Genomic DNA, 23,842 nt, shown 5'->3' with positions numbered 1-23,842 from the left:
CATTCAATACACAGCATTTGAATATTTAACAAAGCCGTCGTCGTTTGAATCCATAAAAACAACCTGCACCATACGATATATGCAATATACACCCGCACATCAAATCAAGCTGCTATCTGAAATATGGAACCCACAGAATGAGCGTAATGAAGGCGAGAAATGACACCTAAAAAGAAGCAGATAAGCACAAAAAAAAAAAAAAAAAAAAAAAAAAAAAAAAAAAAACAGCAGACCGATTGACTCCGTCACCCAACAAGACGCCGTGTACCAACCGTATGCAGCTCGAAAGGCTGATGGTTGGGTATGATAACAACCAACCAGAGGAAAAAAGAAACCACGTAAATAAATACGAAAAATAGAATGCCGGAAACAAATCATCCCAAACCCCCCCAAGCACCACGAATCCTCCTTGCAAGCTGGATATCCTTCTGCATAATAGTCACACGCTTAGCATGCAGAGCGCACAAATTAGTATCTTCGAATAAATGAACGAGGAACGCCTCTGCAGCTTCTTGTAGTGCTTGGATCGCATGCGACTGCCATCGGAGCTGTTCGCCTACGTCTGCGGGGAGCAGTTCCAGGGCGACTTCACGGACGAGGCGCGCGAAGGGGAGCTTTTGGATGAGGAGGTCGAAGGAGCGTTGGTATTTGCGGATTTCTTTCAGAGCAACGGTTCCGGGTTTGTAACGGCGTGGACGGCCTTGGGGGGTTGGGTCACCGGCTAAATGATAGGATTAGCTTGTGATCTGCGATGGAGACTCTTCACGAAAGCAAGTCTGAATAGTTTGAAACATACGTTGGATGTCTAATGTTTTTGCTGTCTTTGGCGGCTTTGTTACTCCCGATGGTCGCTTGCCTTCTCTTGCTTCTCCGGAAGTGGAAGCCTTGGGGTTCTTTTTGTTTGCTGGCGACACGGTTTGTTGCAGGTCTGATGACAGGCCTGCTTCTCCGTCGCTGGCACTTGGGCGCGATCGCGGTTCTGAGACGACTTTGCGGCCTTTTCCTGTCTTTGGTGGCATTGCGACGGTTTGCGCGGGTGGTGATATTCCTATTCTGGTATGAAAACGGCGCGAGACTCGACGCTTAAGTGAATGGTGATATTATGAGAGACCTTTATGCAACAAATCCCAATCGAAAGTCCAATAATGTGCGCAATGCTTTATGAGTGAGAATGGCTAATTCGTCTAATGGATATCGAGCTCGGCGGGACAGTCTTTTGTTTTGACGCGGGCAAAACGAAAAAAGAACAAAAGGAAACCGCAGTAAACAAACGACAAAGATGCTCTTGCGACTAGAATCGGTTCTTGTCTGGCCAGAGAAAGACCATGGATGGGGGGGGGGGGCAATTGGAAAGTCGAACGCAAAAGTCGCCGGCAATCGCTGCCTCAGGAGCTATTGGCTGATATCGAGGGCATGATGCGTGTTTCCCAGCCTCCGGTATTTTGACGCGTAGCGTGTGCTTATCCGCTTAAGCGCGCGGTTGTCTATATATCACGTGACAATATCGGCGGGCGGATGACATCGTTGCAGGGCTTCAAGGGCGGAAGAGGCCACCCTGGAGCTTTGTTTGCGTTCGGTACTTATAAACTGGCGAGGGGAACAAATTGCAAGCTTGCTGTTATTTGGTAGTGGCTTTATTCGCGACGTTTATTCTGTGGCGACTCCTCTGGTATCGGTCGATACGGCTGTTTATTTTCTTATCGATTTGGATACCTCTTAACATCCGACGCAATGGCCGCCATCTGGGGTAATGGTGGGCAAGCAGGCCAGTTCCCCCTTGAACAATGGTTCTATGAGATGCCGCCTGTCACCCGGTGGTGGACAGCTGCCACCGTTGCTACGTCAGTACTGGTGCAGTGCCATATCTTGACGCCGTTCCAGCTATTTTACAGCTTCCGGGCCGTGTACTTCAAGTCGCAGGTGCGTCGACCAGAAATAAAACGGAAAAGGAAGACAAAGAAGAAGGATTGCGGGGCAGCTGTGGCTAACTCGAACAGTACTGGCGCCTAGTAACGACGTTTCTCTACTTCGGACCGCTCAGTCTAGACCTGTTATTCCACGTGTTTTTCCTGCAACGGTACTCGCGCCTGCTTGAGGAAACGTCCGGTCGATCTCCCGCTCATTTCTCGTGGCTGTTATTCTATGCGATGGTGTCGCTCTTGATCATCTCCCCGTTTTTGTCGCTTCCGTTCCTGGGTACTTCGCTATCTTCGAGTCTGGTCTACATTTGGAGTCGCCGCAACCCTGATACTCGCCTCAGCTTCTTGGGGCTACTTGTCTTTACGGCCCCGTATCTTCCGTGGGTATTGATGGCATTCAGCCTTGTTGTCCACGGGATCGTGCCCAAGGATGAAATCTGTGGCGTCGTGGTGGGCCATATCTGGTACTTTTTCAACGATGTCTACCCGCCGCTTCACGGTGGTCATCGCCCTCTTGATCCACCGATGTGGTGGAGGCGGTTGTTTGTTTCACAGACGGATGCACGTGGGACGGACATGAACAATGTCAATGGTGACTTTACCGCTGCTGCGGCGCCTGAAGTGCGTTGAAGGTGATGCTGTACGTCTTGTGTTTTTATTTTAGATCAAAGCGTTGCGACCTTGGTTGTTTACCATCCTGATTATCTTGGACGCGCATGCAGAAGCAGATCCTTCCGCCTGAGAACACAGCTTCAAGGCTCTGATAATCATTAATAGCCGCTGCGTTGTCGCCAGCCTCCCTGGCGATTCGCGCGGATTATCTGCAGTTCCAGGCCTGACGATCAGCCCTCAATTTGCTCACTCTCCACTGATATACTGTTGGGAGTGGAAACTGGGGAAGAGTCTGGGGTGAATACAGCGCGGCCGTTGAACTAGTTGCTCTCTCAACGTGTTGTCAATTCTTACTTAGTACAGTAGGTCCGATACCAGGAACTGAATGGATACTCGGTAGCCTTCAGATATACATAGAACAGCAATCAATGATATTCCAACCGATTAACTTGACATCTTTGTACTCTCTACTCGTAGGCAGACAGCAGCTGAAAGCCTCGAAACTATAAATAGAATAACCTACCGACCGATAAGTTTATTTCGAAAGACCTCCGATGATTCCGCGGTGTACGCAACACGCTAGGCATACAGAATACTCTGAGTCCAGTCGACATGTGAATATAAGCTGCTTTGTGTGGCCTTCACAGCCACCATAATTTCAGCAACACAACGGGTGATAATGTGGAGTAACCAAAACAAGACGTGGTACAGTACGCCCGGCCGGGCAACGTCTTACACGTACGACGTCAGTGTACGACACAACGCCAATTGAGGCTCTGTTCTACTCTGGTACACCGAAGAAAAGTAAGCATTGATCAACTGTTCTGTTCAGTTTCAAAAAAGGATTTTCCCTGTGAGTGGGTGCGGGGCAATGCGAGGCTGGATGGAGCCTTGTCTTTGCATATTCGTTTTGACATTTGCCACACAGGGTACTTTACAGTGTCTTGCAGGGAAAGTGGGCGCTGCTAAGAATAACAAGTGTGTTGTTCTGCTGGGTGGGCTGTGGGGTTTTCATCGGCTGTCTGGAAGAGGTCGGAAGCCGTGCATGCGACTGTATCGTACCTCGTACTCCGTATGTACAAGTGCGAGCGAGTATGAAGTACAGCATACGTGCCCCATTGAGATATTATCTAGTCCAGTATTTTAAACTCGGCCGTAGTCCGCACGTTCAACTTATCGACCGACCTCGATAACTCCGCGGTACGAAGTACTCTTATCTACTCTGTACGAATACGCCACGGCAGGTCCAAGCGCCCGGCCGATAAATGATGGAATGAAACCGTTAAGTTGCGATACGTTGTCATTGTGGTGCTAAGTGGGGTTAATCTTTTTCTTGGGGGATTCTTGGTATCTTGGTCTCTTGGTGCTTGCTGGGTTTAGATAACGATGCGATGCGATGGTTAGGGTAAAGATGTGGCTGGCCACAGACCACCGCACAGACTTTATTTGTAGTACTCCATCTGTCCACGCGTCTGCCAATTACCGCCGACGCTGAGTGGTTGTCGGGTCGGTTAACATGGCATTGTGTGGAGTATGTAGAGCGCTCCGTCTGGAGTACTGTATTGAGTATGTACTTGTACACAGAGTAGTCTGCACGGATAGAGAAGAGAGGAGATATGACAGGATATGGCGGGGAGTGGAAGACCATGAGAGATTTAAAGTACTGTACAAGCCTCTGTGCGCAATAATTGGGACGAGATTGGATTGCCCAGGATACCGAGCATGACAGTACGTATTATCTTTGGGACCTCCACAAGTACCAAGATGCAGGGTCCAGATTCAGTTAGCGAGCCTCCTTCGCGTACGGACTATTACTACTAAAATGCTAGTCGTGAGCATACCGTACTCTGATATACCGTGGCAGGTGTTCCGAGTACAGACAGATCTTGTCCATCCGCCCGATAAACAACCACACAAATTTTCAGTTTTACCGATCTATGGATCATGACGATAACCACATAGATACTCCGATGTTTCGCGTCAAGCAATCTCTGGATAAGTGCCGGAGGCACCTAATGCGGAGAGAGAGAACCATGGTATTTGGTTCCCTATTCAACACGGAGATGTCAATCAGCCCAGGGTTCGTGTCCATGTCGCCTTCCAGAAAGAAAAATTGTTGACTGCCTGAGGTATCTATGATGAAATTTGAGGAATGATGATGTTGATCACTAGCCAGTGGCAGGAAGTACGTAACCAATAAAAAGTATCTTTTAGATTGTACAAGTATTTGTAGAGAGTAGTTGAGGGCTAGTGTCAGTAAAGAGCACTATGTACGAGGCTCCTTAATATGGTTGAAATCGTTACCATCCCCACTGTATCATAGCAATACGAGCACGATCCCTGAGCGATACTGAGCGACAAATAATAAAACACTGTCTAAACCGTACATGTGCTGTGTCCAACGCCACTATATGATTGGTCCAGACAAAAGCAGCTCCTGTGACAACTGCTCTGGTGTTTCAGAGAATAATGTGTATTCATTGTACTCCATAGCTGCGTAATTATCTCCTTTACACGGCCCCTTTTTCACGATAATTAAGCGCTTTCCCCATGTCTATCATCCTGTCTATCTGTCTATCTTCCCAGCCGTCTGAGACGAGCTACCGGGCACTAGGCCGAGGCTAACTCTTAACGGCGTGCGATGGATGGACCAAACGGGCTCGTCCTCCACCAATCATGTGGGGTCACTTGGAGTGGCTTAGCATAGAGCAAGTACGAGTACGAGCCAAGACTGGGGTGGTAGATACAAGTATGCATTTGTACAAGCAGTGATGAGTCGATTGACATGTATCTACTCCATACTCATACTCCGTTTGTATTCCGTACAGATCCAAGTATTTCGTACATCGTACATACTCAACACACATACTACCCCTGGCAATCTTGGCTCCTGCCCCAACCTTACTGAACCTTTCCGAGTGGGGGTATCTTAAGTGGGGATACCTGCTAAACCCAGTCTAGTGCGCTTCCCCGTAAGAAGACTACTGGTGACTAAACCATGGGAGCCGCTATGTTGGTTACCCCATTAGGACTGGGTGGCTCTGGCACGGGACTCCGCCCCGTTGCCTCTTTGGGTCTGGTCTGGGGCTAAAGTCTCCTTAACCAACGACAGCACAGTAGTGGACTACGTACGTACTGTTCTCTGCTGCTTCTCACTGCCACCGCGTTCTCACCAGGCTCTCTTTCTCTTCCTTTCCACTCTCTTTCCTTTTTCTCTCTATTCGCTCAACCACTCAACCACGCTCTTTTTTATTATTTATTTTTTTGGCCCCTAAAAAAGGTAAAAAAAATACGCCTTGACACTCATTCGTTTTATTTTATTTTTTTTTTTTTTTGAATTATTTTAAACTATTTTGATTTCGTTACAATCATTCGTCTTTACCCGCCTCCCCTTTTCTCTCTATTCTCACTACGGAATATTATTCTTCTATCAACTATTTTTCTCACTTTCTTGTTGATTCTGGTCATTCCTTAATTATCCAGAATTTGTTTTCTCTGATTGTTGATGGACAATCTTGTCTTGTCTTATACTCAACTTCACCCCTGTTGATTCTGTGCCTGAGTGTCTCGTACTTGAAACTCTTTTTTCACGCCAGTCATTCCTTATTTTCTTTTTTTTAATTCAAAAAAGAAAAGAAAAGAAAAGAAGCCGTGGAAATCTTCGAGTTACGCGTTTTTTTTTTAAATAATAATCGCTACTACCGACTTGCTGGCGCCTAGTCAGTCGTTCCTTCATTTTCTGCCTATCCGCGGTTACTGCCTCTGCCACTGCCACTGCCACCACTCAACCAATTCCGCCCCAGGTCTTCATTGCCTCCTGGTCCCTTTGCCTTTTACTATCTTCTTTTCTCCCTCGTCACGTTCCAGATTACAACTTCAACAATCTCTTATCGCTTGTGGCACCCCGTGTCGATATTCCATGCGTCAAAGTCCCTTGTTGACTCCGGTTTGAAACAATCTCCTGCGGTTCTCGGGGACCTTCTTTCGGGAAGACAACAATAACCGTGGTTTCCCTGTTGACGGAAACAATCATCGCATCCTTCCTGCCTTGACACGAGGCTACGACTGCGCGAGAATCTGGTTCAATTGACTTTCCGTCTTGCACCTTCCCGGCACATCTACACCTATACACCTTCCTACTCTCCAACCTCCCCATCTCATCCCATCTCTTCACAATGCGGAGAGGCGTCTTAATCTTCTTGGTGGTCAACCTCATCATTCTTTCATTTCTGGTCCGCAGTGTCTTTACGCTTCTGTCATTATTGGTGGAAGATGCCTCGGCCGACGCAATCCACCGCGCAGAGCTTCCTTCGCCTAATTCGAGTCTGATCGAGCAACGGCCTCAGGTCATCCCCAAGATCATTCACCAGACCTACAAGAACGAATCGATTCCTGAAGTTTGGGTTGATGCTCAACGAAGCTGTATCGACTTGCACCCCGACTATGAGTACATTGTAAGTTTATTCTCTTCCTTTACCAGTGGTCACGTGCAACCGACAGCTAACTGGTGTGTTTCGCAACAGCTCTGGACCAACGAGAAAGCGCGTGACTTTATCGCCAAAGAATACCCCTGGTTCCTTGATACTTTCGATGGCTACAAGTACCCCATCCAACGCGCCGACTCGATCCGTTACTTTGTCCTGGCCCACTACGGTGGAACCTACATTGACCTTGACGATGTAAGCCCTTTATACCATTGCTCACTTTTGAGTCTCTCTGACTAGTTATAGGGCTGCAACCGCCGCTTGGATCCTCTTCTCGCTTACCCTGCGTGGGTTCGTCGTACCGCTCCAACTGGTATCTCCAACGATGCGATGGGATCTGTTCCTCAGCACCCCTTCTTCCTCCGCGTTATCGAACTCTTGCAATCCTACGACCGCAGCTGGCTGCTTCCCTACATCACTGTCATGTACTCGACCGGTCCTCTTTTCTTGTCGGTTCTGTGGAAAGAATACATGCTCGACAAGCCCAGCGAGGCTGACAGGGTCCGTATCCTCATGCAAGACGAATACAACCGCTACTCGTGGAGTTTCTTCACCCACCACGTTGGTAACAGCTGGCATGGCAAAGACGCTCAACTGATCTTCTGGGTAAGTTTTCATTTCGACTGTTTACCGAGAAGCTGAGATTAACTTTCCTAGATGGGACAACATTGGATGTTCCTGACTTTCTGCGGCTTTGCTCTGGCCGGCGTCGTCGGTCTTGGTTCCTGGTGGATCTATGGCCGTGTAATGAACCTGAGCTCCAGATATCGCCATGGCTACTCGAAGGTACCGACAATTGTCACACCGGCTGGCCTGTCGCCCACTCGTCGGGCACGATTGGCAGTACCTACCCTGCTTCGTCGGGTCAGCTTCAACAAAGAAGACGAAGAAACTGGTCCCACAGAGACGTCATACGAATTTTACAGCAGAAATGATTAAAAAGAAGTCATATGCTGTTGTTTGCTCTTGTTTGTCAATATGTTTTGCTCGGTTGTTTGGCATGACTTGCATCTGAGCATTCACTTCTGCTTGTTTCTTCGTTTCCCTTTTGTCACATTTGTCTCGTGCCTTTTTTTTTTTTTTTTTTTTTTTTTCTTTTTTCCCCCTGTGCTGATATTGGCGTGCATTTACGGAGTTTTGGGTCATGGATCGGCCGGTGCTTCTATAGAAGCCATATTATTGGGTTGTAAATTTTTTTTTCTTTTTGGCAACGGCTTTGGATTGTTTTTTGCTCGCGAGGAAAATAACTGCTAAGCGGTGCTCGCATAGAATTTTGGCTCTGTTTCTGATGTCTCGATTTACACACCTTTTTGATTCTTCTTCCCCTATTGTTTTTTGTCATACACCTTTTTAACAGATAGACTTCGATTCGACTGCTGATAGATGGCCGCCGTTTATTTTATGGAGACAGGCCTGGCGCTAAATGCACCTGCAAATAATATTCTCAATCATTGTCCTATGAAGTCTGTGTTTTGTCCTCGTAGTCGCCACTAGTTCCGGGAGGTTATTGGCGGTTGGGTGTGTTTAGGGTTCCTGCGGTTGACCAACCCCAGCTGATCAATTTGCCCCTGGACGATTATTTCTTTGTTTGGCACGGCTAAGCATTTTTTCGAGGCTAGCATATGTGAGGTGTCGTGTTTCAGAATGATCATCGCATTCTCTGTCTTTTGGCGGTTGCGCTGAATGTGGGCGGTTGACCTGGCGATCAGGATGAGCGAGTACAAAAGGCTGCCCTTTTTTCCACACTACAGAGTACGGAATCCATTCTTAACTCTACAAAGCCAGATATCAGCAAAATGCACACCACAACCCTCCTCACTCTCCTTCCCCTCCTGGCCTTCGCAGTCCCAACCCCATCTACAGCAACCCAAGACACATCACAAATAACAGCGCAGCAAATCCAACAAATCGCACCCAGATCAGTCAACTGCGATAAACCCCCCGCAAAAGGCGAATGCGCAACAGCCGACCAAGCCGCGCCGAATATCGCAAAGTCCTTTGAGAACTACGGTGTCACCTCGAAAGCAGAGCAGGCTGCTGTTATTGCGCTGATGGCGTTTGAGAGCGAGGAGTTTCGGTTTAGTAGGAACAAGGTTCCGGGCGTTGAGGGACAGGGGAGTAAGTCACCTTGTGTTTAGATGGCGTTGGAACCCCGATGGGGTGTAGGTGAGAAGGGCCAGGGCTCATGTGATGATACAGCACGGAATATGCAATCACCCAGCTACAACGCTAAATACGCGTCTTCAATCCCCGCGATCAGCGATAAAGTGTCTGCCGCGAACGGCGAAGCGGGACAGATACTTGATATTCTCCTTGCGGATGAAGAGTATGACTTCGGGTCTGGGGCGTGGTTTTTGACGACGCAGTGTGAGCAGAGTGTTAGGGAGACTTTGCAGAGTGGGAGTGAGGAGGGGTGGCAGGGGTATATTAGTGGTTGTGTTGGGACGGAGGCGAATGAGGGAAGGAGGAGGTATTGGGAGAGTGCTGTTAAGGCGTTGGGGGTGAGTTCTTAGGTTTCATTAGTTGGGTGGGTGGATGGTGTATAATAGGGTTATGTATGTTCGTTATTGCATATCATAGACAATCTCTACCAAAGAGTCCACGTCCTCGTACTTTGTACTCGGACTTCAAAGAACACCCTTCGTACTAACAATATCCCCCGCCCCAACCTCCCCCTCTCCACGCCTCGCACAAGCCGTCCGCACCGCAACAGCCAATGCCTTAAACGCACTCTCTGCCCGATGGTGGTCATTATCCCCGTACGTGCATCCGATATGCAGCGTGACATTCGCCGCCTGCGCGAAACTGTGCAGTCCATGCGTGATCATCTCCGTGCTTAGATCGCCGATCTTTTCGCGCCGGAACCCGATGTTGATCACGGACCAGGCGCGCGAGGAGAGGTCGATAACAGCCCACGAGAGGGCTTCGTCGAGGGGGGCGTCGCCGCGGCCGAAACGGGTGATTGAGGCGCGCGCGCCGAGGGCTTGTGTGAAGGCGCTGCCGAGGGCGAGGAAGGTGTCTTCTGTTGTGTGGTGGTCGTCGACTTTTCTCTATTAGTACCTGCACATAGACATATACCAAGGGTTGGGGAAGCGCACTGTAAATATCTCCCTTAGCCCTTACAGCTAAACTCCACCCAGAATGCTTCGCCAGCGCATGCAGCATATGATCCAAGAAGCCTATCCCCGTGCTAATGGTGATCTGCTGCGTGGCCGTGAATTGCGTCGCATGCGCGGCATCCTTTTGCGGGACTATGCCATGTTTTGCGGCTTCTGCTTCTTGGGGGTCGGAGGGGGAGGGGAAGTGGTCGGTGGGTTCGTAGGCGGGGAGGACGCCGCCGTCGAGGGAGAGGGAGACTTGGATTTTGGTCTCGTTGGTTGTGCGGGAGAGGCTGGCGGTGCGGGGGGTGAAGGGCATGATGGTGGCTGTTTCTGTTCTTCGGTTTTGGGGGAGTAGCTGGAGAGTATAGTTGGTATTCTAGCTGATATCAATTGAAAATTCGAATTGAATGAATGTGATTCGTCCCGCATGGCGGAGCGGGGGGATTTTGATCCGGCTGCGTCATGTCCGAGTCGGAGTTAATGCTGGAGTTCATTGCCCTTGTCTGTATAGGTGTGGCAATTGTCTGGCTGGTCCAGTATCTATAATCGTCTTTCATTCTATTATCCGCATTATAGATAATTTATCAATATTGCCATCTTGCACCGATCCGTGTCTGTTCCTCCGCCGGTATCTGACGGGGTTTGCTCAAAAGCTCTACTCCGTATTTTTCAAGTACACGAAGTCGCATAACACTACTCAGACAAAATGCCTCCCCCAGCAGACCTAAGAGCAGACATTGAGCCCCCGGAGGAAGTCACCACGGAAGGCGTCAAGGGTTTTTTAGCAGGTGCATTCCGGGTGCGCACCCCAACCCCGGCGCAGAGAATCGAGCTAACACACTCCGCAGTACGGCTCCGTCTCCATCCTCGCGCATATGATCATGATCCTCCCTCATCCCTTCACATTCGCAAGCAACGCCGGTCCGCCACAACCACATCAACCAGGTTCACGACCGCGGGCACGAAGACCACCCCCCTTTACAAAAGAATACTTCCGCGCGCGCTTCCTCCACAGGCCCCTCGAAGGTTTCTCGGAGTGGATCTCCCCGACAGCTCGGGTATACCAGGGCCTCACTCCGCAGTTCAAAGTGTTTTTGCAGATCGCGGCGATGACGTTGGGCGGATGCGTATGGGCGGAGAGACGGGTGGCGGAATATATTGATTTTATGCGTAAGGTGAAGCGGGTGCAGAGGGTTACTGCTGAGCGGGAGAATCTGATCAGTGGTAGATAGACAGGCCAGAACCAGGGTCAGGGCCTGGATTGTGGCAGGTTGTTCTAATTTGAGCATGGACAAAGTACGTGTATATACTACTAGGGTGAGCACGGATAATTGGATGGATACGGATGCGGAAACGGAAGAGGACTCCGATGTCTAACTCGGCAGAAACTATTGCAACGTAGATGGGACGAGACATTATTAATGGATGGCCGCCTCACTCCTACCTGGTTTACGAAGTATATGATAGTATGGTATTATATAGTAGTAGGTTAGTATGATGTATGTACTCCATAGTAGCTTTTGCAATATGGTTACCATAGCATTGCCTGCAGCTGCCAATGCGCCGTTCGTAAATATTGGCCGTCTGGAAAACGGATCGAATCCATGGAACTATGTGGAGCGAATTAATATGGAGGATTGCCGGTGGTTGTTTCAGAGGAACTGGAGTTTGCGAGAGAACATTAATGGGAGAAGAATAAAATAACAGGAACATACAGAGTACTTCTAAACTGTGCTCTACAGCTACTCTGTACTCTATAATTCAGCATAGTTAATCTGCCCATGCTGTATGTACTTGTAGAGTACCGCTTGACATCATTTGATCTGCGTGGATCTGATTTTCTCCGGATTTCTTTTCTCCCCTTTTCCTTTTCCTCTCTTTGTCTCACTACTACTCTGGAGTACTCTTCCACACACGCATACTCTCTCTCTCTTCCCCTCTACTTCTTTCTGTGTCTCTCGGGTGCTGGTCTCTCTCTTCGCCGTTTTCATCTCTTCCTTTCCCTTTCCGTCGTTTTCTGTCGTTTTTGCTTGATTGTTCTGCTGGTCGATACAATCCTACTCTACTACTACAATCCCTTTCTCTTTTCTCTTTCTTTTTCTCGTTCTTTCTTCTGATGGCGCCTTGACGGTCTGCTGTAAGTATTTGCACTCCCCGTGTCGCTGGCGGAGATTTTGGTTTCAAACCTGCCTCACAATTTTATCCCCAACACTCTTCTCTCCTTCACTTCTTTTCAATTACTATCACTATGGGCTAGGCTAATTCTGCAGGAACCTTCTGTACATACTCCATCCCAGTACATAAAGTACATACTCTCTGGTTGATGTGACCTGTCGTCCTCTTCTACCATTGCCACCGCTCGCTGTCCTTTTGTTGTTGTTGTTTTTTTTTCTTGGTCCAATTGTTTTGGTGGATTTGAGTTTTTCCCTTTTTCTTTTCTCCTTTTTCTTCCGCTCTCTTCTATAGGACTTCGTCATGGCCGACAGTTTTGGCAGAAAAGAAAGAAGAAAAAGTCTCAGTGTATTCAGTCCCTCGTCCGCAGCCTCCAACCTGACGGCTTCCCTCTCCCACGATCGCTCTCCCTCCGACGAAACCCATGTTCTGAAGAAACCGAAAAACCGTCGCAATTCCGGCTTCTTTGGCAGCAATCGGAATGTCAGCCCCCAGCCTCAGAATCTAGCAGCCTCCGCGACTGCAGATGCCGAAATAGCAGCATGGGCCGCCTCTATGGCCTCCTCCACTCCCCCGGACGCCGTGGTTCGTCCCCGACGGAAATCGTTACAGAAAAAACGCGCTTCCGTTTTTGGGTCCCTCCGATCGCTACACTCGTTCGAAAATGACGAAGACACCAAGTCTACCGGGCGCTCCAAGTATTCTTCCGGGGATGACGACGATTCCTCCGCCGCACGGACATGTATGATTGGGAATATGGTTCTACATCATGGCGAGGTTCAGACCACTGGTGGCATGTGGAGGAAAAAGAGCCAATTTCTCGTCCTTACCAACACCCATCTCGTCCGTTTCAAGAGTCAGAAGAAAGCCGCTGAAGCCTTTCCATCTATTCCTCCCTCCTTCGAACGCCCGAACACCTCGAGTAACCTGCAACACCACCGACAGTCCGTGGCCTCTGTCAGTTCGATCCAAGATGCGCAATTGTCCGCCGCCGCAGATACCTCCGTCGGCATCCCCCTGAACAGTATTATTGCCGTCTATATGCTGGATGATGGGAGACTCTCGTCCTCGGTCGAGCTCGCCTACGTGGACGACCGCACTCAAAAGGCCGCCTTCGTGCAAATGCAAACCCCCGAAATCCAGGAATTGAACTTGTGGATGGTGGGAATCCGTTCGGCGGCCGAGATGACTCGCATGTCCGATCCATTGCCTTATGATCAGAGAACTGTCGAGCATGTTGCGCGGATACTAGAGTACGAGCGAGATTACCACCCGGAGACGTTTCGCATGTTCCGTGTTATTCAGATGGCCTCTAGCGGTGGCGGCAACGGTGGCATGCATGGGAGCACTGGGAGCAGCAGCGGCAAATACCCGGCCCGCACATCGTCTGAAGACATTACCAAGCTTTCCCCTACCGGCTGCTATCTCGCCCTTGGATCGCACAAGCTGCACCTAATCCCGTTTCAGCAGAAGCCGACCCACCGCGGTTCCGTGGTTTCCCTTCCGGATATGGAATCCGCATCGTCATTTGGGCTGATGAACCTTACCGCGCTGTCAATGGAGTGGGGCGACGATAGCCTTCATCTGACTTTCCGAGTCCCGCTCCGCAAACCCTTTTCGATCTTCCTGGCCTCGGTGCATTCGCTGGAGATTGCCTTCTGGATAAGGCACCATACCGAATTCTTGCGGCCGCTTTGGATCAGACAACCCTTCGATTTTATCGTTCCCCGTGATCTCGACGATGAAAATAATTTCCCCCCTGTGACGCTCGATGAGGACTACGGCTGTTTCGACCGGACGCTGGTTGCCTATTCCGCCAGTTATGATATCGATACATCCAATATCCGTTATACCATCGACATGCAGTGTGAGGATGCGCCGTGTTTCAAACTTTTACCACCGGCATATACGAATCGCCAGAAGTACACGCCCATGGAGCTGATTGCGGTCTTGCGGGCGTTGCGCTACAACGAGTCTTTCCGGTCGATCTCGTTCAATCATGTCAGTCTAGATGCGCTGCAGGGCATTCGCGATCTGCATGGCGTGGACAAGGATGCTCGTCTGACTCGCACGGGTTCAGCCGTCAGCATTCCCGGGCAGGAGAATCTGTCGGTGCTGTCACAGGAGATTCGGGCTCTGACCTTGAAGAGCAAATATCTCCGGCGTATGGATTTCTCTTACTCTCTCAGTCGCGTTCCTCAGTCGAATAGTGAGAGCCATGACCCTGGCTGTGGTATTCCAGAGGCCATCTTCCCCGTCTGCCGGCGAGAGCTCACGAGCGTGGACTGGGTAGTACTCAATGGCATCAAACTTGGAGACTCTGACCTCGACTACCTCGTTGACGCAGCCTCTCAAAGATCAAGTCATCTGCGCGCTCTAGAAGTGGGCAACTGCGGTCTGTCTGTTCACGACATCGACCTACTTCTGTCGACCATCGTCGCTCAGGAGGCGACGCTAGAAGCGATTGACATCTCCGGAGTACAAGGTCGCTTGAACCCGTATGTGTTGCAGCAGTACATTGGCTACTTTAGTCAAATTAGAAAGATCAATTTGTCACGCATCTCCCGAACCTCGGGGCCCGAACCGCTTGTCACGGCCGAAACGCTCTTCAATTGGCAACTCGATGAATTATCATTGAGCCAGACACCAGTGAACACGCAGACTGTTGATGCAATTGCCATTTACTTGGGGAGTAAGCGGTCATTGGGATTGCGGGTGCTTCGGCTCGATCAATGCGGTCTGAACGGACAAGACGTAGCTGTGCTTCTGCATGCGATTGCTTCCGCGAGCGATAAACCGCGCGAGCTTCATATGCACGTCAATGAAAACCGCCTCGACAATGGCTGCATCCAACTTTTCAAAGCCATCGGTCAGAACGAGACTCCATCGCATCTGTCAATGAGGATGATCGACTTCAAAGAGGAGAAGCAGTTCCGAATTCTTGTCGATGCGCTTCGCAAAAATCGCTCGTTGCGGTTTTTGGATATTTCCAAGGCGTCGCTTCCGTATGATGCAGGGCCGGATACGTGCAAGTCGCTGCAGGCGATGTTCGAGGAGAATGATACGCTGGAAGACCTGGATATCAGCGGCGACAGCGCGCATTTGGACGTGGCCCGGTTTGGCATTGGTCTCAACCTGGCATTAACTGGCTTGAAACTTAACAAGTCTTTGAAGGTGCTGCGGATTGAACATCAGAGGCTTGGCTTGCAGGGCGCTAACACCCTGTCATCTGTCCTGGAAGACAACACCAGCCTCCGTGAGATTTACTGCGAGAGCAACGATATCAACTTGCAATCTTTCACGGTTCTCGTCAATGGCCTGCAGCGGAACCAGTCCTTGTTAAGTCTTTCGTGCATGGATCGAGACCGGGCCCAATCGCTGAATAAGCTGCGCCGGGAAATTGAGGGGTTAAAACGGGAAGTTACCTACGCTCAGAGCTCTACGTCCAGCTCAATCAGACGGTCTCTCCACGCGGCTGTGACTGTGGGTCACGCAGCGGTTGGAAATAAGCTGACCAAGAATCCCCCGTCGGTCGGTCACTACCGCAGTGGGACCATGTCCTCTTCTTCAGTAGCCCCGCAGGTTCTGGACCATGATGTCGACTTCGTCTTGCAATCTCTCCACCGGAAATGGGATGGCGAGGTTGCACGTCTGCGACGGTACTTGTTTCGTAATTACAACATTGCCAGTGGAATGGATGACGAGCCCGCGGTCGAAGGTGACGATTCTTACAGCGATGGACGACCAACGACCGCAGCAAGCTTGGGGACGATGTTGGAAAACCTCAAGTTCGAAGTCACCGTCTCTGCGGATGAGTTGCCCAACGTCCAGCAAGGACCGCTACCACCTCCAACAGCATCGACCATGGTAGAAGACGACGTGGAAACACCAAAGGCTGCCCCTGGTACTCATCTGGATATCTTTGACAGTCTGGATTCCGAACCGACTGGTGTAATGTTGGATCCGCGGCAGCGTCCCCAGACTGCTCCCTATTATGCGCCTGAATATGCCCCCACCTCTTCCGCACGATTGGCCGTTCCCGTTCCCGCAGTGCCATCCACAGTCATTAAGCCTGGTAGTGTCCGGAGCGCCCGCAGCTCTAGTCTTGTATCGTCCAGTACTGGCACTAACGCGAGTTCACGGAGCACCTACGGCACTGCGTCATCAGCACTGAAAGGCTTCCTCGGTGGAAGCGCATCCAAGGAACGACGCAAGATCGACAAAATGAGACCCGGACTCTGTGTGTCGAATGATAAGGCCCCGCAGCTGGACTGGGCTCCACCTAAGCTGGACTGGGCGCCTCCCAAGGTTAACCTGGGAGGTTTTCAGTGAAACCTGAACTCGACTTCTTCTCTCTGTACAATATGGTGCTTCCTTTATTTAGGGGCACACTTTCTGACAGGACTTTCGGTCTACATACTTATCTCCTAAAATGACTGACGATCACCTACCTTCAACACGATACCGTCGACCACCTTTTCTTTTGATTCTCACCGATTTTGATTGACATATGTCAATCTGTCTATACCTGTACATTTCTTTGTGTTTTTTCAAGGAATGTCCATCCGGACTTCTCAAACCTCTATCTTGGATACGATACGAGGCATTGCATACATATCACCGTCCTTTGCTTTTTCCTTTTCTTTTCACTTTTATCACGGCCAGCAGGCGTTTCAGTTTCATTTACAGCACAGGAGATACCAACTTTGTATCTTGTACCGATTAAACGGCGCATGTGGGATTTATTCATTTTATTTGGTTGTTCGATTGGTTGGGTGGTGCTTAGGGCTAAAGCCAAGGATTGAGGCGTTCTTTATCTTTTTATCTTTCTTTTTTGTGTGGATTTGGTTTTTTCTTTTCTTTTCTTCTGATCTTTTTTTATTTCACTTCACTTCATTTCTCCCTGCCAATGCGGTATTGGAGGAGGCGGGTCCTAATTGATAATTTGGTAGATTTATTTAACAAGAGAGCATACATATGCGACTTCATACACTTAGACTCAGCTACCAATAAACCCTTAAGCATAACTCTCCATTGTCGAAGCGGTTGGATCTGTAACTAGAATGCCTTGTATGCAGGGTATGAGAGGGCAGGATGGTCGACTGCCGAAAACAACACAGCGAAGCAAACTAGGGCATTGATCAGAAGACTCGAGAATTTACAGCAGAAGTTGCACCGTCCTTCAAGACTGCCAAAGTGGCATTTGGCGCATGACCCCTGCAGCTTGCCATCCAGCTTTGGAATGGTAGAGATATAGGTCTGGTATCATGCAGAAAAAAACCAGAACAAGAAAGTCGGTTCTAGGGCGGCTGCGTTGCGTAAATATTGATACTTGCTGCATAAAACAAAATCAGAAGTAATACCGCAAGCATTCGTCGATATGTCCAGCCTGCCAAAGTCACCAAAGGAACTAACTGGCTGCGATTTGCGCAAGAGCAAAAATAACCTGTCTGTACAGAAGTGGTTCGACGAGGATTCTCTCCATGACGCTTTCTTTTCTCCCTCTGTAGAGGTACACCTTCGTGCCCGGTCAGTGTGAAGCTGGAAGAGTGAAGATGGGGGTATCAATTGATAGGAATCAACCACGCGGCTCTGTTTCTGTTAGTATTAGTGTTTTTTATGACTCGGGGAAGCAATATGTTAGCTAGGTTCTCAACTGATTTTGGTTCATCGGTGCCTATGTTAGTATATAAACCATTTGGTTCAGGGTTTATATGTCACTGCCCGTTCATTATAATATTATACGGCTCAATCAGCCACAATGCCGTAAGTTTGTAGGAGCTCAAAGAAAGATTTCTCGTGAGCAAGTCTCTTATCCACACGTATTTTTACGAACGCTTCAAACATGTCGGAGTCAAGGAGATTAGCATTTACAATGGATTCTTCGCCCAAGGCCGGACAGAAATCAAAGACAGCCCGCTTGCCAGGGCATTGTCCTGATCAACCGCTTTGCTTTTCAGATATTGAATAAGGTTATAAGAGCTAGGGGTCTCTAACTCGCTCATGTGTCTTCTTCGGTTACTCTTCCCATGTCGGTGGCGTGGAACAAGATCACAATGGCCAAATTGAAATTTAAAGCAGAACGACCTGATCGAAGTCACCTCTAGTCTGACACGTCTTTTGGCGTAGTGTAAGTGATAGACCTAGGTCTGTATGCGGTACATGCTGTTCTGACAGGTTGAATAGCTCTGTTTCTTTTGGTTTGAGCATAAATACCAGGGGTGAGGATGGGTCTTACACCGTCGAAAATAAGTCCGGGTTAGTCAGGCAATTTTTGCGTGGATACCAGTGTCCAAAGCCATTGCATTCGTGGGATTGTTGATTGCGGTTTAGATGTCAACATTGTTGGTCTGTCGAACACCTGGAAAGTATCGATAGACGATAGCCCATGTGCTAGTCTTCCGCTCCAGATACCTTCTCACCTTAGTCACATACTCGCAAATAAATCGATTAAAGCACATTTACGTCTTCTTAGAAAGGTCCCACGGAGTATGAGTATGGTATCATGTATGCGCACTTAGTCCGCATGTATCATTTGAAAGCAACTCCATCTTGCTTTTCTATTGAAGCTCTTCAAGCTAACTAGCATTGTTCAATCTGGTGCGCAAGTATTTCTCACGTCGTCTTGTTTGGGCAGTTTTCATCAAAGAATAAACCGAGTGATGATCCAGTAAACAACTCGGCGGGTGTGCTCCCAAGCACGAATTCTACATCCACAGTATCGATTTCTGTGTGCTGATGCAGTATAATTAGCGCACAAGCCATGATTGCGTTGCAGCCTTTAGTATCACCTTGTTTTCTTTTGAGATGCTCACCTCCATCATACAGAAGGCAACGTTCGGGATAGACTTTCGGATTCCAGAATTATCGTGCTGAGTATAGGCGTTTCGACTGTTGGGAGAGGATGTTTTAACCGATTGCCTTCACGGTATATCAGTCAGTTTGGCATCTTATTACTGTAAGAAACTAAATCAAATGCATATAGATGATCATACCCGCCTTTCAGGCCCTAATCCCCCTAACTTGTCTTCTGTACTAGATTTCGCCTTTCTACCGTCCGGAACCACAACTAGCTGCTAACCCATGACCAGCCATTTACTTTGTCTCTCTATCAGGTAATACCTCATGTACACGCGCATTCTGGCTTTCTCGGACGGAGGTTTCTCACAGTAACGGACATGAAAACCGTAGAAGCCCCAGCGAAATCAACATATGTAGACGTGGACTCACTTGGGTGAATGTCTTAGTCAAAATTCCATTTTCTTGTTCTTGAGATCAATTGGGTATAGCGAATGTGGTTCGTTTACCCAAAAAAAATTTTTTTGGGGGGGGGGGGTAAGAATGGTATACGGGATCTGAGAATGTCTTGTATATGTAAAACATTCCTCGATGCTCAAGTGGCTTTGATGGTTTGGAAATGATGTAGCCAGACATTGGGGTTGAAACCGGGATGATTGACAAGATAAATTTTTTGGGCCTAGGAGTTTCTTTTGCTATGATGTTTTAGTCTAGACATGAGTGAATGAATATTTACTAGGGTAACAAGCATTAGTATCCATCCACTGACTACAGTGACTGGTATGGAAGAGAGATAAAACCACGTTATAGAAGCTGACTGGTCATTTAAGACCAAATGCAATCATTCATTCATTCATTCACCCAAACAAAGCAATTGAAACCAGCAACCCATCTAGAAAGGAAAAAGACCCATAAACCGTACAAATATTATACATCAATCAATGGTCCCATATCTCATCAAGAGACGTAACCAATTTCATAAAAAAAAAGAAAAAAGAAAAGAAAATATGAAGCAAGGTCTTTATGCAGGCCTATCCAAGACCACAACGCCATTCTCCTTATCAAGCTTCTCCTGCTCTTGCCGGAACTTGCGTCCAGCCTTGCTGATCTCCCGAAGCTTGCGGATATACACATTAGCTGCAACGTCCGTCTCATCCTCGCCGCGACCCATGAGAGACTTTTGACGGCGGCGTTGGCAGGATCCATAGATTACTCGTGCTTTTTCGGTTGGAAGTTCGATGAGCTCGTAGTCCACTTGCCAGTTTTGGGTTGCTTTGAAGTCAGTGGGGCGCTCGACTTCTTTGCCATTTATCTTGTTTTTGATCATGAGAGTCATGGCAAATAGTTCGCGCTGTTCGGTTTGTTTTTCTTCCTTCTCTGTCCCCGGGGTGGCAGGGTCTTCCGAGGATGTCGCTTCAGAGGGTGCATTGGAAGGTGTTGTCGACTCCGATATGGCATTCTCAGCCGCGCCCACTTCCTTTGCATGCTCTTCCGTGGCTTCGGTATCGGATTGTGCCTCTGTTACACTCGAAGAATCGTCCTCGTCGCCCTTTGATGACAGGTTCAGGATTCGCTGCTGGTATGCATTAATTTCAGCTGCGTTTCTCGTCTGGATAGCGTTGATTTCCTCCTCAGTCACAGGTTCCGCGAAAATATACATGAACGGAGTCGCAGCGTCGCGCGTTTCAAAATGGAAGCGCAAGGATCGCTGAGGAAACCTCTCCGTAGCCTTATTGAGAATCTTATTCCACAACCCCAGACTGAGTCGGAACTCCGCATCTCCCAGAGCAGTATCGGACTGGCCGTGCAGCGTCTGGTCCAATTCCGGCAAGCTGACATACTGAAATCCGAAAATGCGTTCGATGTTGTGGAAGGCCACGAAGATACCATCCATACGGCCAACTCGCACTTGCAGTGAGTACTTGAGGAAAGCAGCCCGGATCATGTCAAAGAATTCACGCTCGTAGGACTCAAACGCGCCGTATTGACCTTTGATTTCATAGCCAAGGCCGTGCTCAAAGTTCTGCGCATCCATGCGGATAGATACGACCGCTCGTGTCTTCAGGTCAAACATTCCAGTCCCAGGAAGCCGGGGGTCGTAGGCATCAAGCTGGGATCTCATAACGAAATCACCTAGAGTAGAGTAGTGATAGGATTCCGGTACTGCTTGCTCCTCTTCAGGGGTAATCTTATTATCGCTTGACCTGCGGTATCGCTCAAAGTTCTCTTTCGGTAATGTCAAGAGCTTTTCCATGGATTTCCCGAGGTTCATGAGGATGTTGGCGCTATCGAATTCCTTGTCCGCATCGATGGCATAGACGCCGTCTTGGTAACGAAGGAACATAGCGGAAGGCGCCCGCAGGAGCCGGGTGAAAGTCCGCAGCTTATCGGGGAACCCTTGAGACAAAGTTTGTGTATTGATCCCTCGCCATGAGGAGAGGAGATAGTGGAACTGTGAAAGAACCGACGTCATACTGGACGACGAACCGACATACTTCTTCTTCTCTTTCCGAGCTATGTCGCGTAACGTGGTGTCCTTGGAGGAAGTAATGTATTCTTTCAGCGCGTCAAAGTCGAACTCGGTGACGGGCATTATGGAACCCAGATAGGGGTCAAAGTTGTATACTCGGGATCGGGGATCGCGAAGGTTGTAGACACCGGGGCTGGGCCTCTGTTAGTCCACGTCGGCATCACAAGGGGGGAGAAAGAGCTTACTTGAACAGCACTCTCTCGAGGCCAAAGGAAAGACGTGGGACTTCCGGCGTTTCCACATCCAAAGCTACGAAAATCAGTAAAACTGCCTGAGAATAGACAGAACAGAAACTCACGTTCAAGTGCCACCTGATCTTTGTTGATAGAACCAGTTACTCTCTTATGCGATTCATTAAGAAGAAACGCCACATTTCCAGCACTCTCTCTGTCGGCATTGGTTGCAGTCCTCGCTTTTTGGGCAGGGGTCAATTGCGGACCTTTGCTTATCGCAGAGGCTACATCCGGCTTGCCCTTGGCCTTTGTTGTCTTAGATTTGGTGGCTTTAGCACGCAATTCAGCTTGTTCAGCTCTCTTCCGTTCCTTCTCTAGCGTTGCGGCCCTTCGTGCCTCTCGAGCTATTGCCTTTCGAGTTTTCCGCTCAGTGTTTTTCTTGCCCTTTGAGGTATTCTTTGAGGTTTCTTGTGGGGTTTGAGTGGCCGTCTCGGAGCCGGGCTCTTGCGCCGCTGGTTTCTGGTCATCTTTCGAATTCGAGCCCGCGCTGGGTGGATTCGCTTCGACTAATATGCTTTTGTTCTTTCACTATTGTCAGTATCCTTTCTTCATAGCGAAAAGAGACAGGTATCCCGACCTCCGGAACTGATATGGTCTTCGGCGGCTCATTAGATTGGGCCGTCCCACTGGCAGCTTGCCCATCGCCAGACTCGTTGCGACGGATAAGAGTGGTGTGAAATGGGCGCGAACGGACATTGCCTCCAAACCTCCGAGTCAAACATGACAAGCAGACATGTTCGCGAAGAGGGTCTGAGGCAGACCGTAGTGAAGCCCGAAACATTCAGGCCAGGGTGTATCAGATTGTAATTCTCAGCGGGAGACGTAGTCGAGAATTAGTAAAGGAGATCTTCAGTTTGTGGAACACAGGGAGGAATTGGCACTGGCGATGTGGGAGCTTGTCTGCAGGAGCTTTTTGATCGGAGGGCTCTGATCATTTTCTTTTTTTGCCCCCGCTTTGGCCGTATGATGTTTGTTATTGGCCAGAATATCCACCGCCTTGGTCACCGGTTTCAGCGGCGAATTGCAACGCTTGATTGGCAATGCCCTACTAGGAACTTTTAGAGATAACAATTACTCTTCATACCCTTTGTAAGGACTGCTTTCTCTGGTTTTTGCTTCGATGTTATATAGAAAAAAAAAAGTCTAACAACATCATATTCGGTGTTTTCAAATTCTTGGGCAGCTTCCCATTTCTCTGTAACGTTCTATTGTGCTTTAATTCCAAGCGCTCGAATCCCGTTAATGTATGCCATTATGAACCAATTTAGGTATTCAGTGATGGCTATCAAAAGCAACCACTTGCTTTATTTTACCAATATGAGCAGCTTGAACTTATCGCCTGCTTCGCGCCAGATGAGTATGGTTTGTCCAATAAGTCGAACAAAAGACCCCGAAGTGACACCGCACAATATTGTGAGCACTGAATTCAAAGGCCCCCTTTAAAAATTTGCGTAGTCACAAGCCGCAGAAGACATAAGCGATATTGCAAAGTAGTATGACAAAGGGCACCGTTTTCCACATACCGCTAAAACCTGCCCTTTCACATTTGACCACTTTTTCCCAGAGTCAAGAGCTCTTTGATGAACATAATGCTCACAGAATCATTGTGATGAAATGGTGTTCTATCCTGTCCTTCCTAGATCTGACTTTCAATCATCGTAGATTTTTCAGGACTTGTATTGGAATAAGGCGTTATCAATGTCCTGTGCCATGCGTCGGAGTATTTTGAAAGCTGAACATATCAACCGGCCGTGTTAGGGTTCAGCCAGACATATGAGGCTACTTGACAATAACTCGAGGAGATTTGAAGAGAGATCCTCAAGTCTTAAATTTGATGGAAGCTATCGAGTCTTGCTGGTTGAAGGAAAACCTGATACTCCAGCGTATTCATCATGGCTAGGATGTAATAATGAAGCGGGCGGTCATCAAATTTCTCAGGCAATGCTTGAAATTGTCGTGAGTTCTTCAGGATGTAGAAGCTAAATTCCCACTG

General features: G+C 48.7%; 10 protein-coding genes across 10 annotated transcripts; 6 read left to right on the top strand and 4 right to left on the bottom strand.

The window, feature by feature from the left end:
* Nucleotides 1–374: 374 nt before the first annotated feature.
* EURHEDRAFT_519058 (histone H3 family protein) lies at nt 375–1,019 on the bottom strand (the record flags this gene model as incomplete). Its single annotated transcript, XM_040786743.1, has 2 exons — nt 375–721; nt 797–1,019. 2 exons carry the CDS (start codon nt 1,017–1,019, stop codon nt 375–377), a joined length of 570 nt encoding a protein of 189 aa, XP_040634230.1.
* Nucleotides 1,020–1,546: 527 nt separating this feature from the next.
* Nucleotides 1,547–2,982, top strand: derA (putative ER-associated proteolytic system protein Der1). Its single transcript, XM_040783170.1, has 2 exons — nt 1,547–1,920; nt 1,998–2,982. Exons 1-2 carry the CDS (start codon nt 1,732–1,734, stop codon nt 2,547–2,549), a joined length of 741 nt encoding a protein of 246 aa, XP_040634229.1. The 5' UTR covers nt 1,547–1,731; the 3' UTR covers nt 2,550–2,982.
* An 862-nt stretch (nt 2,983–3,844) lies between these two features.
* EURHEDRAFT_288749 (uncharacterized protein) lies at nt 3,845–4,692 on the bottom strand. Its single transcript, XM_040778220.1, has 2 exons — nt 4,371–4,692; nt 3,845–4,302 (listed from the first exon to the last, which is right to left on the bottom strand). Exons 1-2 carry the CDS (start codon nt 4,475–4,477, stop codon nt 4,011–4,013), a joined length of 399 nt encoding a protein of 132 aa, XP_040634228.1. The 5' UTR covers nt 4,478–4,692; the 3' UTR covers nt 3,845–4,010.
* A 2,014-nt stretch (nt 4,693–6,706) lies between these two features.
* EURHEDRAFT_466971 (glycosyltransferase family 32 protein) lies at nt 6,707–7,954 on the top strand (the record flags this gene model as incomplete). The annotated part of the gene is made up of 4 exons (XM_040785148.1): nt 6,707–6,985; nt 7,055–7,210; nt 7,262–7,621; nt 7,673–7,954. 4 exons carry the CDS (start codon nt 6,707–6,709, stop codon nt 7,952–7,954), a joined length of 1,077 nt encoding a protein of 358 aa, XP_040634227.1.
* A 618-nt stretch (nt 7,955–8,572) lies between these two features.
* Nucleotides 8,573–9,678, top strand: EURHEDRAFT_417313 (uncharacterized protein). Its single transcript, XM_040783169.1, has 2 exons — nt 8,573–9,133; nt 9,215–9,678. Exons 1-2 carry the CDS (start codon nt 8,812–8,814, stop codon nt 9,526–9,528), a joined length of 636 nt encoding a protein of 211 aa, XP_040634226.1. The 5' UTR covers nt 8,573–8,811; the 3' UTR covers nt 9,529–9,678.
* On the bottom strand, nt 9,643–10,432 carry his3 (imidazoleglycerol-phosphate dehydratase HIS3; the record flags this gene model as incomplete). Its single annotated transcript, XM_040785141.1, has 2 exons — nt 9,643–10,058; nt 10,114–10,432. The coding sequence occupies 2 exons, from the start codon at nt 10,430–10,432 to the stop codon at nt 9,643–9,645; spliced, it is 735 nt and encodes a 244-aa protein (XP_040634225.1).
* A 390-nt stretch (nt 10,433–10,822) lies between these two features.
* EURHEDRAFT_466926 (uncharacterized protein) lies at nt 10,823–11,348 on the top strand (the record flags this gene model as incomplete). Its single annotated transcript, XM_040785142.1, has 2 exons — nt 10,823–10,915; nt 10,965–11,348. The coding sequence occupies 2 exons, from the start codon at nt 10,823–10,825 to the stop codon at nt 11,346–11,348; spliced, it is 477 nt and encodes a 158-aa protein (XP_040634224.1).
* A 1,243-nt stretch (nt 11,349–12,591) lies between these two features.
* Nucleotides 12,592–16,620, top strand: EURHEDRAFT_466935 (uncharacterized protein; the record flags this gene model as incomplete). The annotated part of the gene is made up of 1 exon (XM_040785144.1): nt 12,592–16,620. One exon carries the CDS (start codon nt 12,592–12,594, stop codon nt 16,618–16,620), a length of 4,029 nt encoding a protein of 1,342 aa, XP_040634223.1.
* A 61-nt stretch (nt 16,621–16,681) lies between these two features.
* On the top strand, nt 16,682–17,312 carry EURHEDRAFT_288552 (uncharacterized protein). Its single transcript, XM_040778219.1, has one exon. The coding sequence runs from the start codon at nt 16,846–16,848 to the stop codon at nt 17,227–17,229; it is 384 nt and encodes a 127-aa protein (XP_040634222.1). The 5' UTR covers nt 16,682–16,845; the 3' UTR covers nt 17,230–17,312.
* A 2,575-nt stretch (nt 17,313–19,887) lies between these two features.
* EURHEDRAFT_417306 (Pet127 family protein) lies at nt 19,888–22,734 on the bottom strand. The gene is made up of 4 exons (XM_040783168.1): nt 22,427–22,734; nt 21,915–22,371; nt 21,802–21,865; nt 19,888–21,749 (listed from the first exon to the last, which is right to left on the bottom strand). Exons 1-4 carry the CDS (start codon nt 22,628–22,630, stop codon nt 20,108–20,110), a joined length of 2,367 nt encoding a protein of 788 aa, XP_040634221.1. The 5' UTR covers nt 22,631–22,734; the 3' UTR covers nt 19,888–20,107.
* Nucleotides 22,735–23,842: the final 1,108 nt, after the last annotated feature.

Source organism: Aspergillus ruber (assembly GCF_000600275.1).
Source record: "Aspergillus ruber CBS 135680 unplaced genomic scaffold scaffold00047, whole genome shotgun sequence".
NCBI classification, from domain to species: Eukaryota; Fungi; Ascomycota; class Eurotiomycetes; order Eurotiales; family Aspergillaceae; genus Aspergillus; species Aspergillus ruber.
Note: the sequence above shows the minus strand (reverse complement) of the source record. Positions and strands in the feature narration are given on the sequence as shown.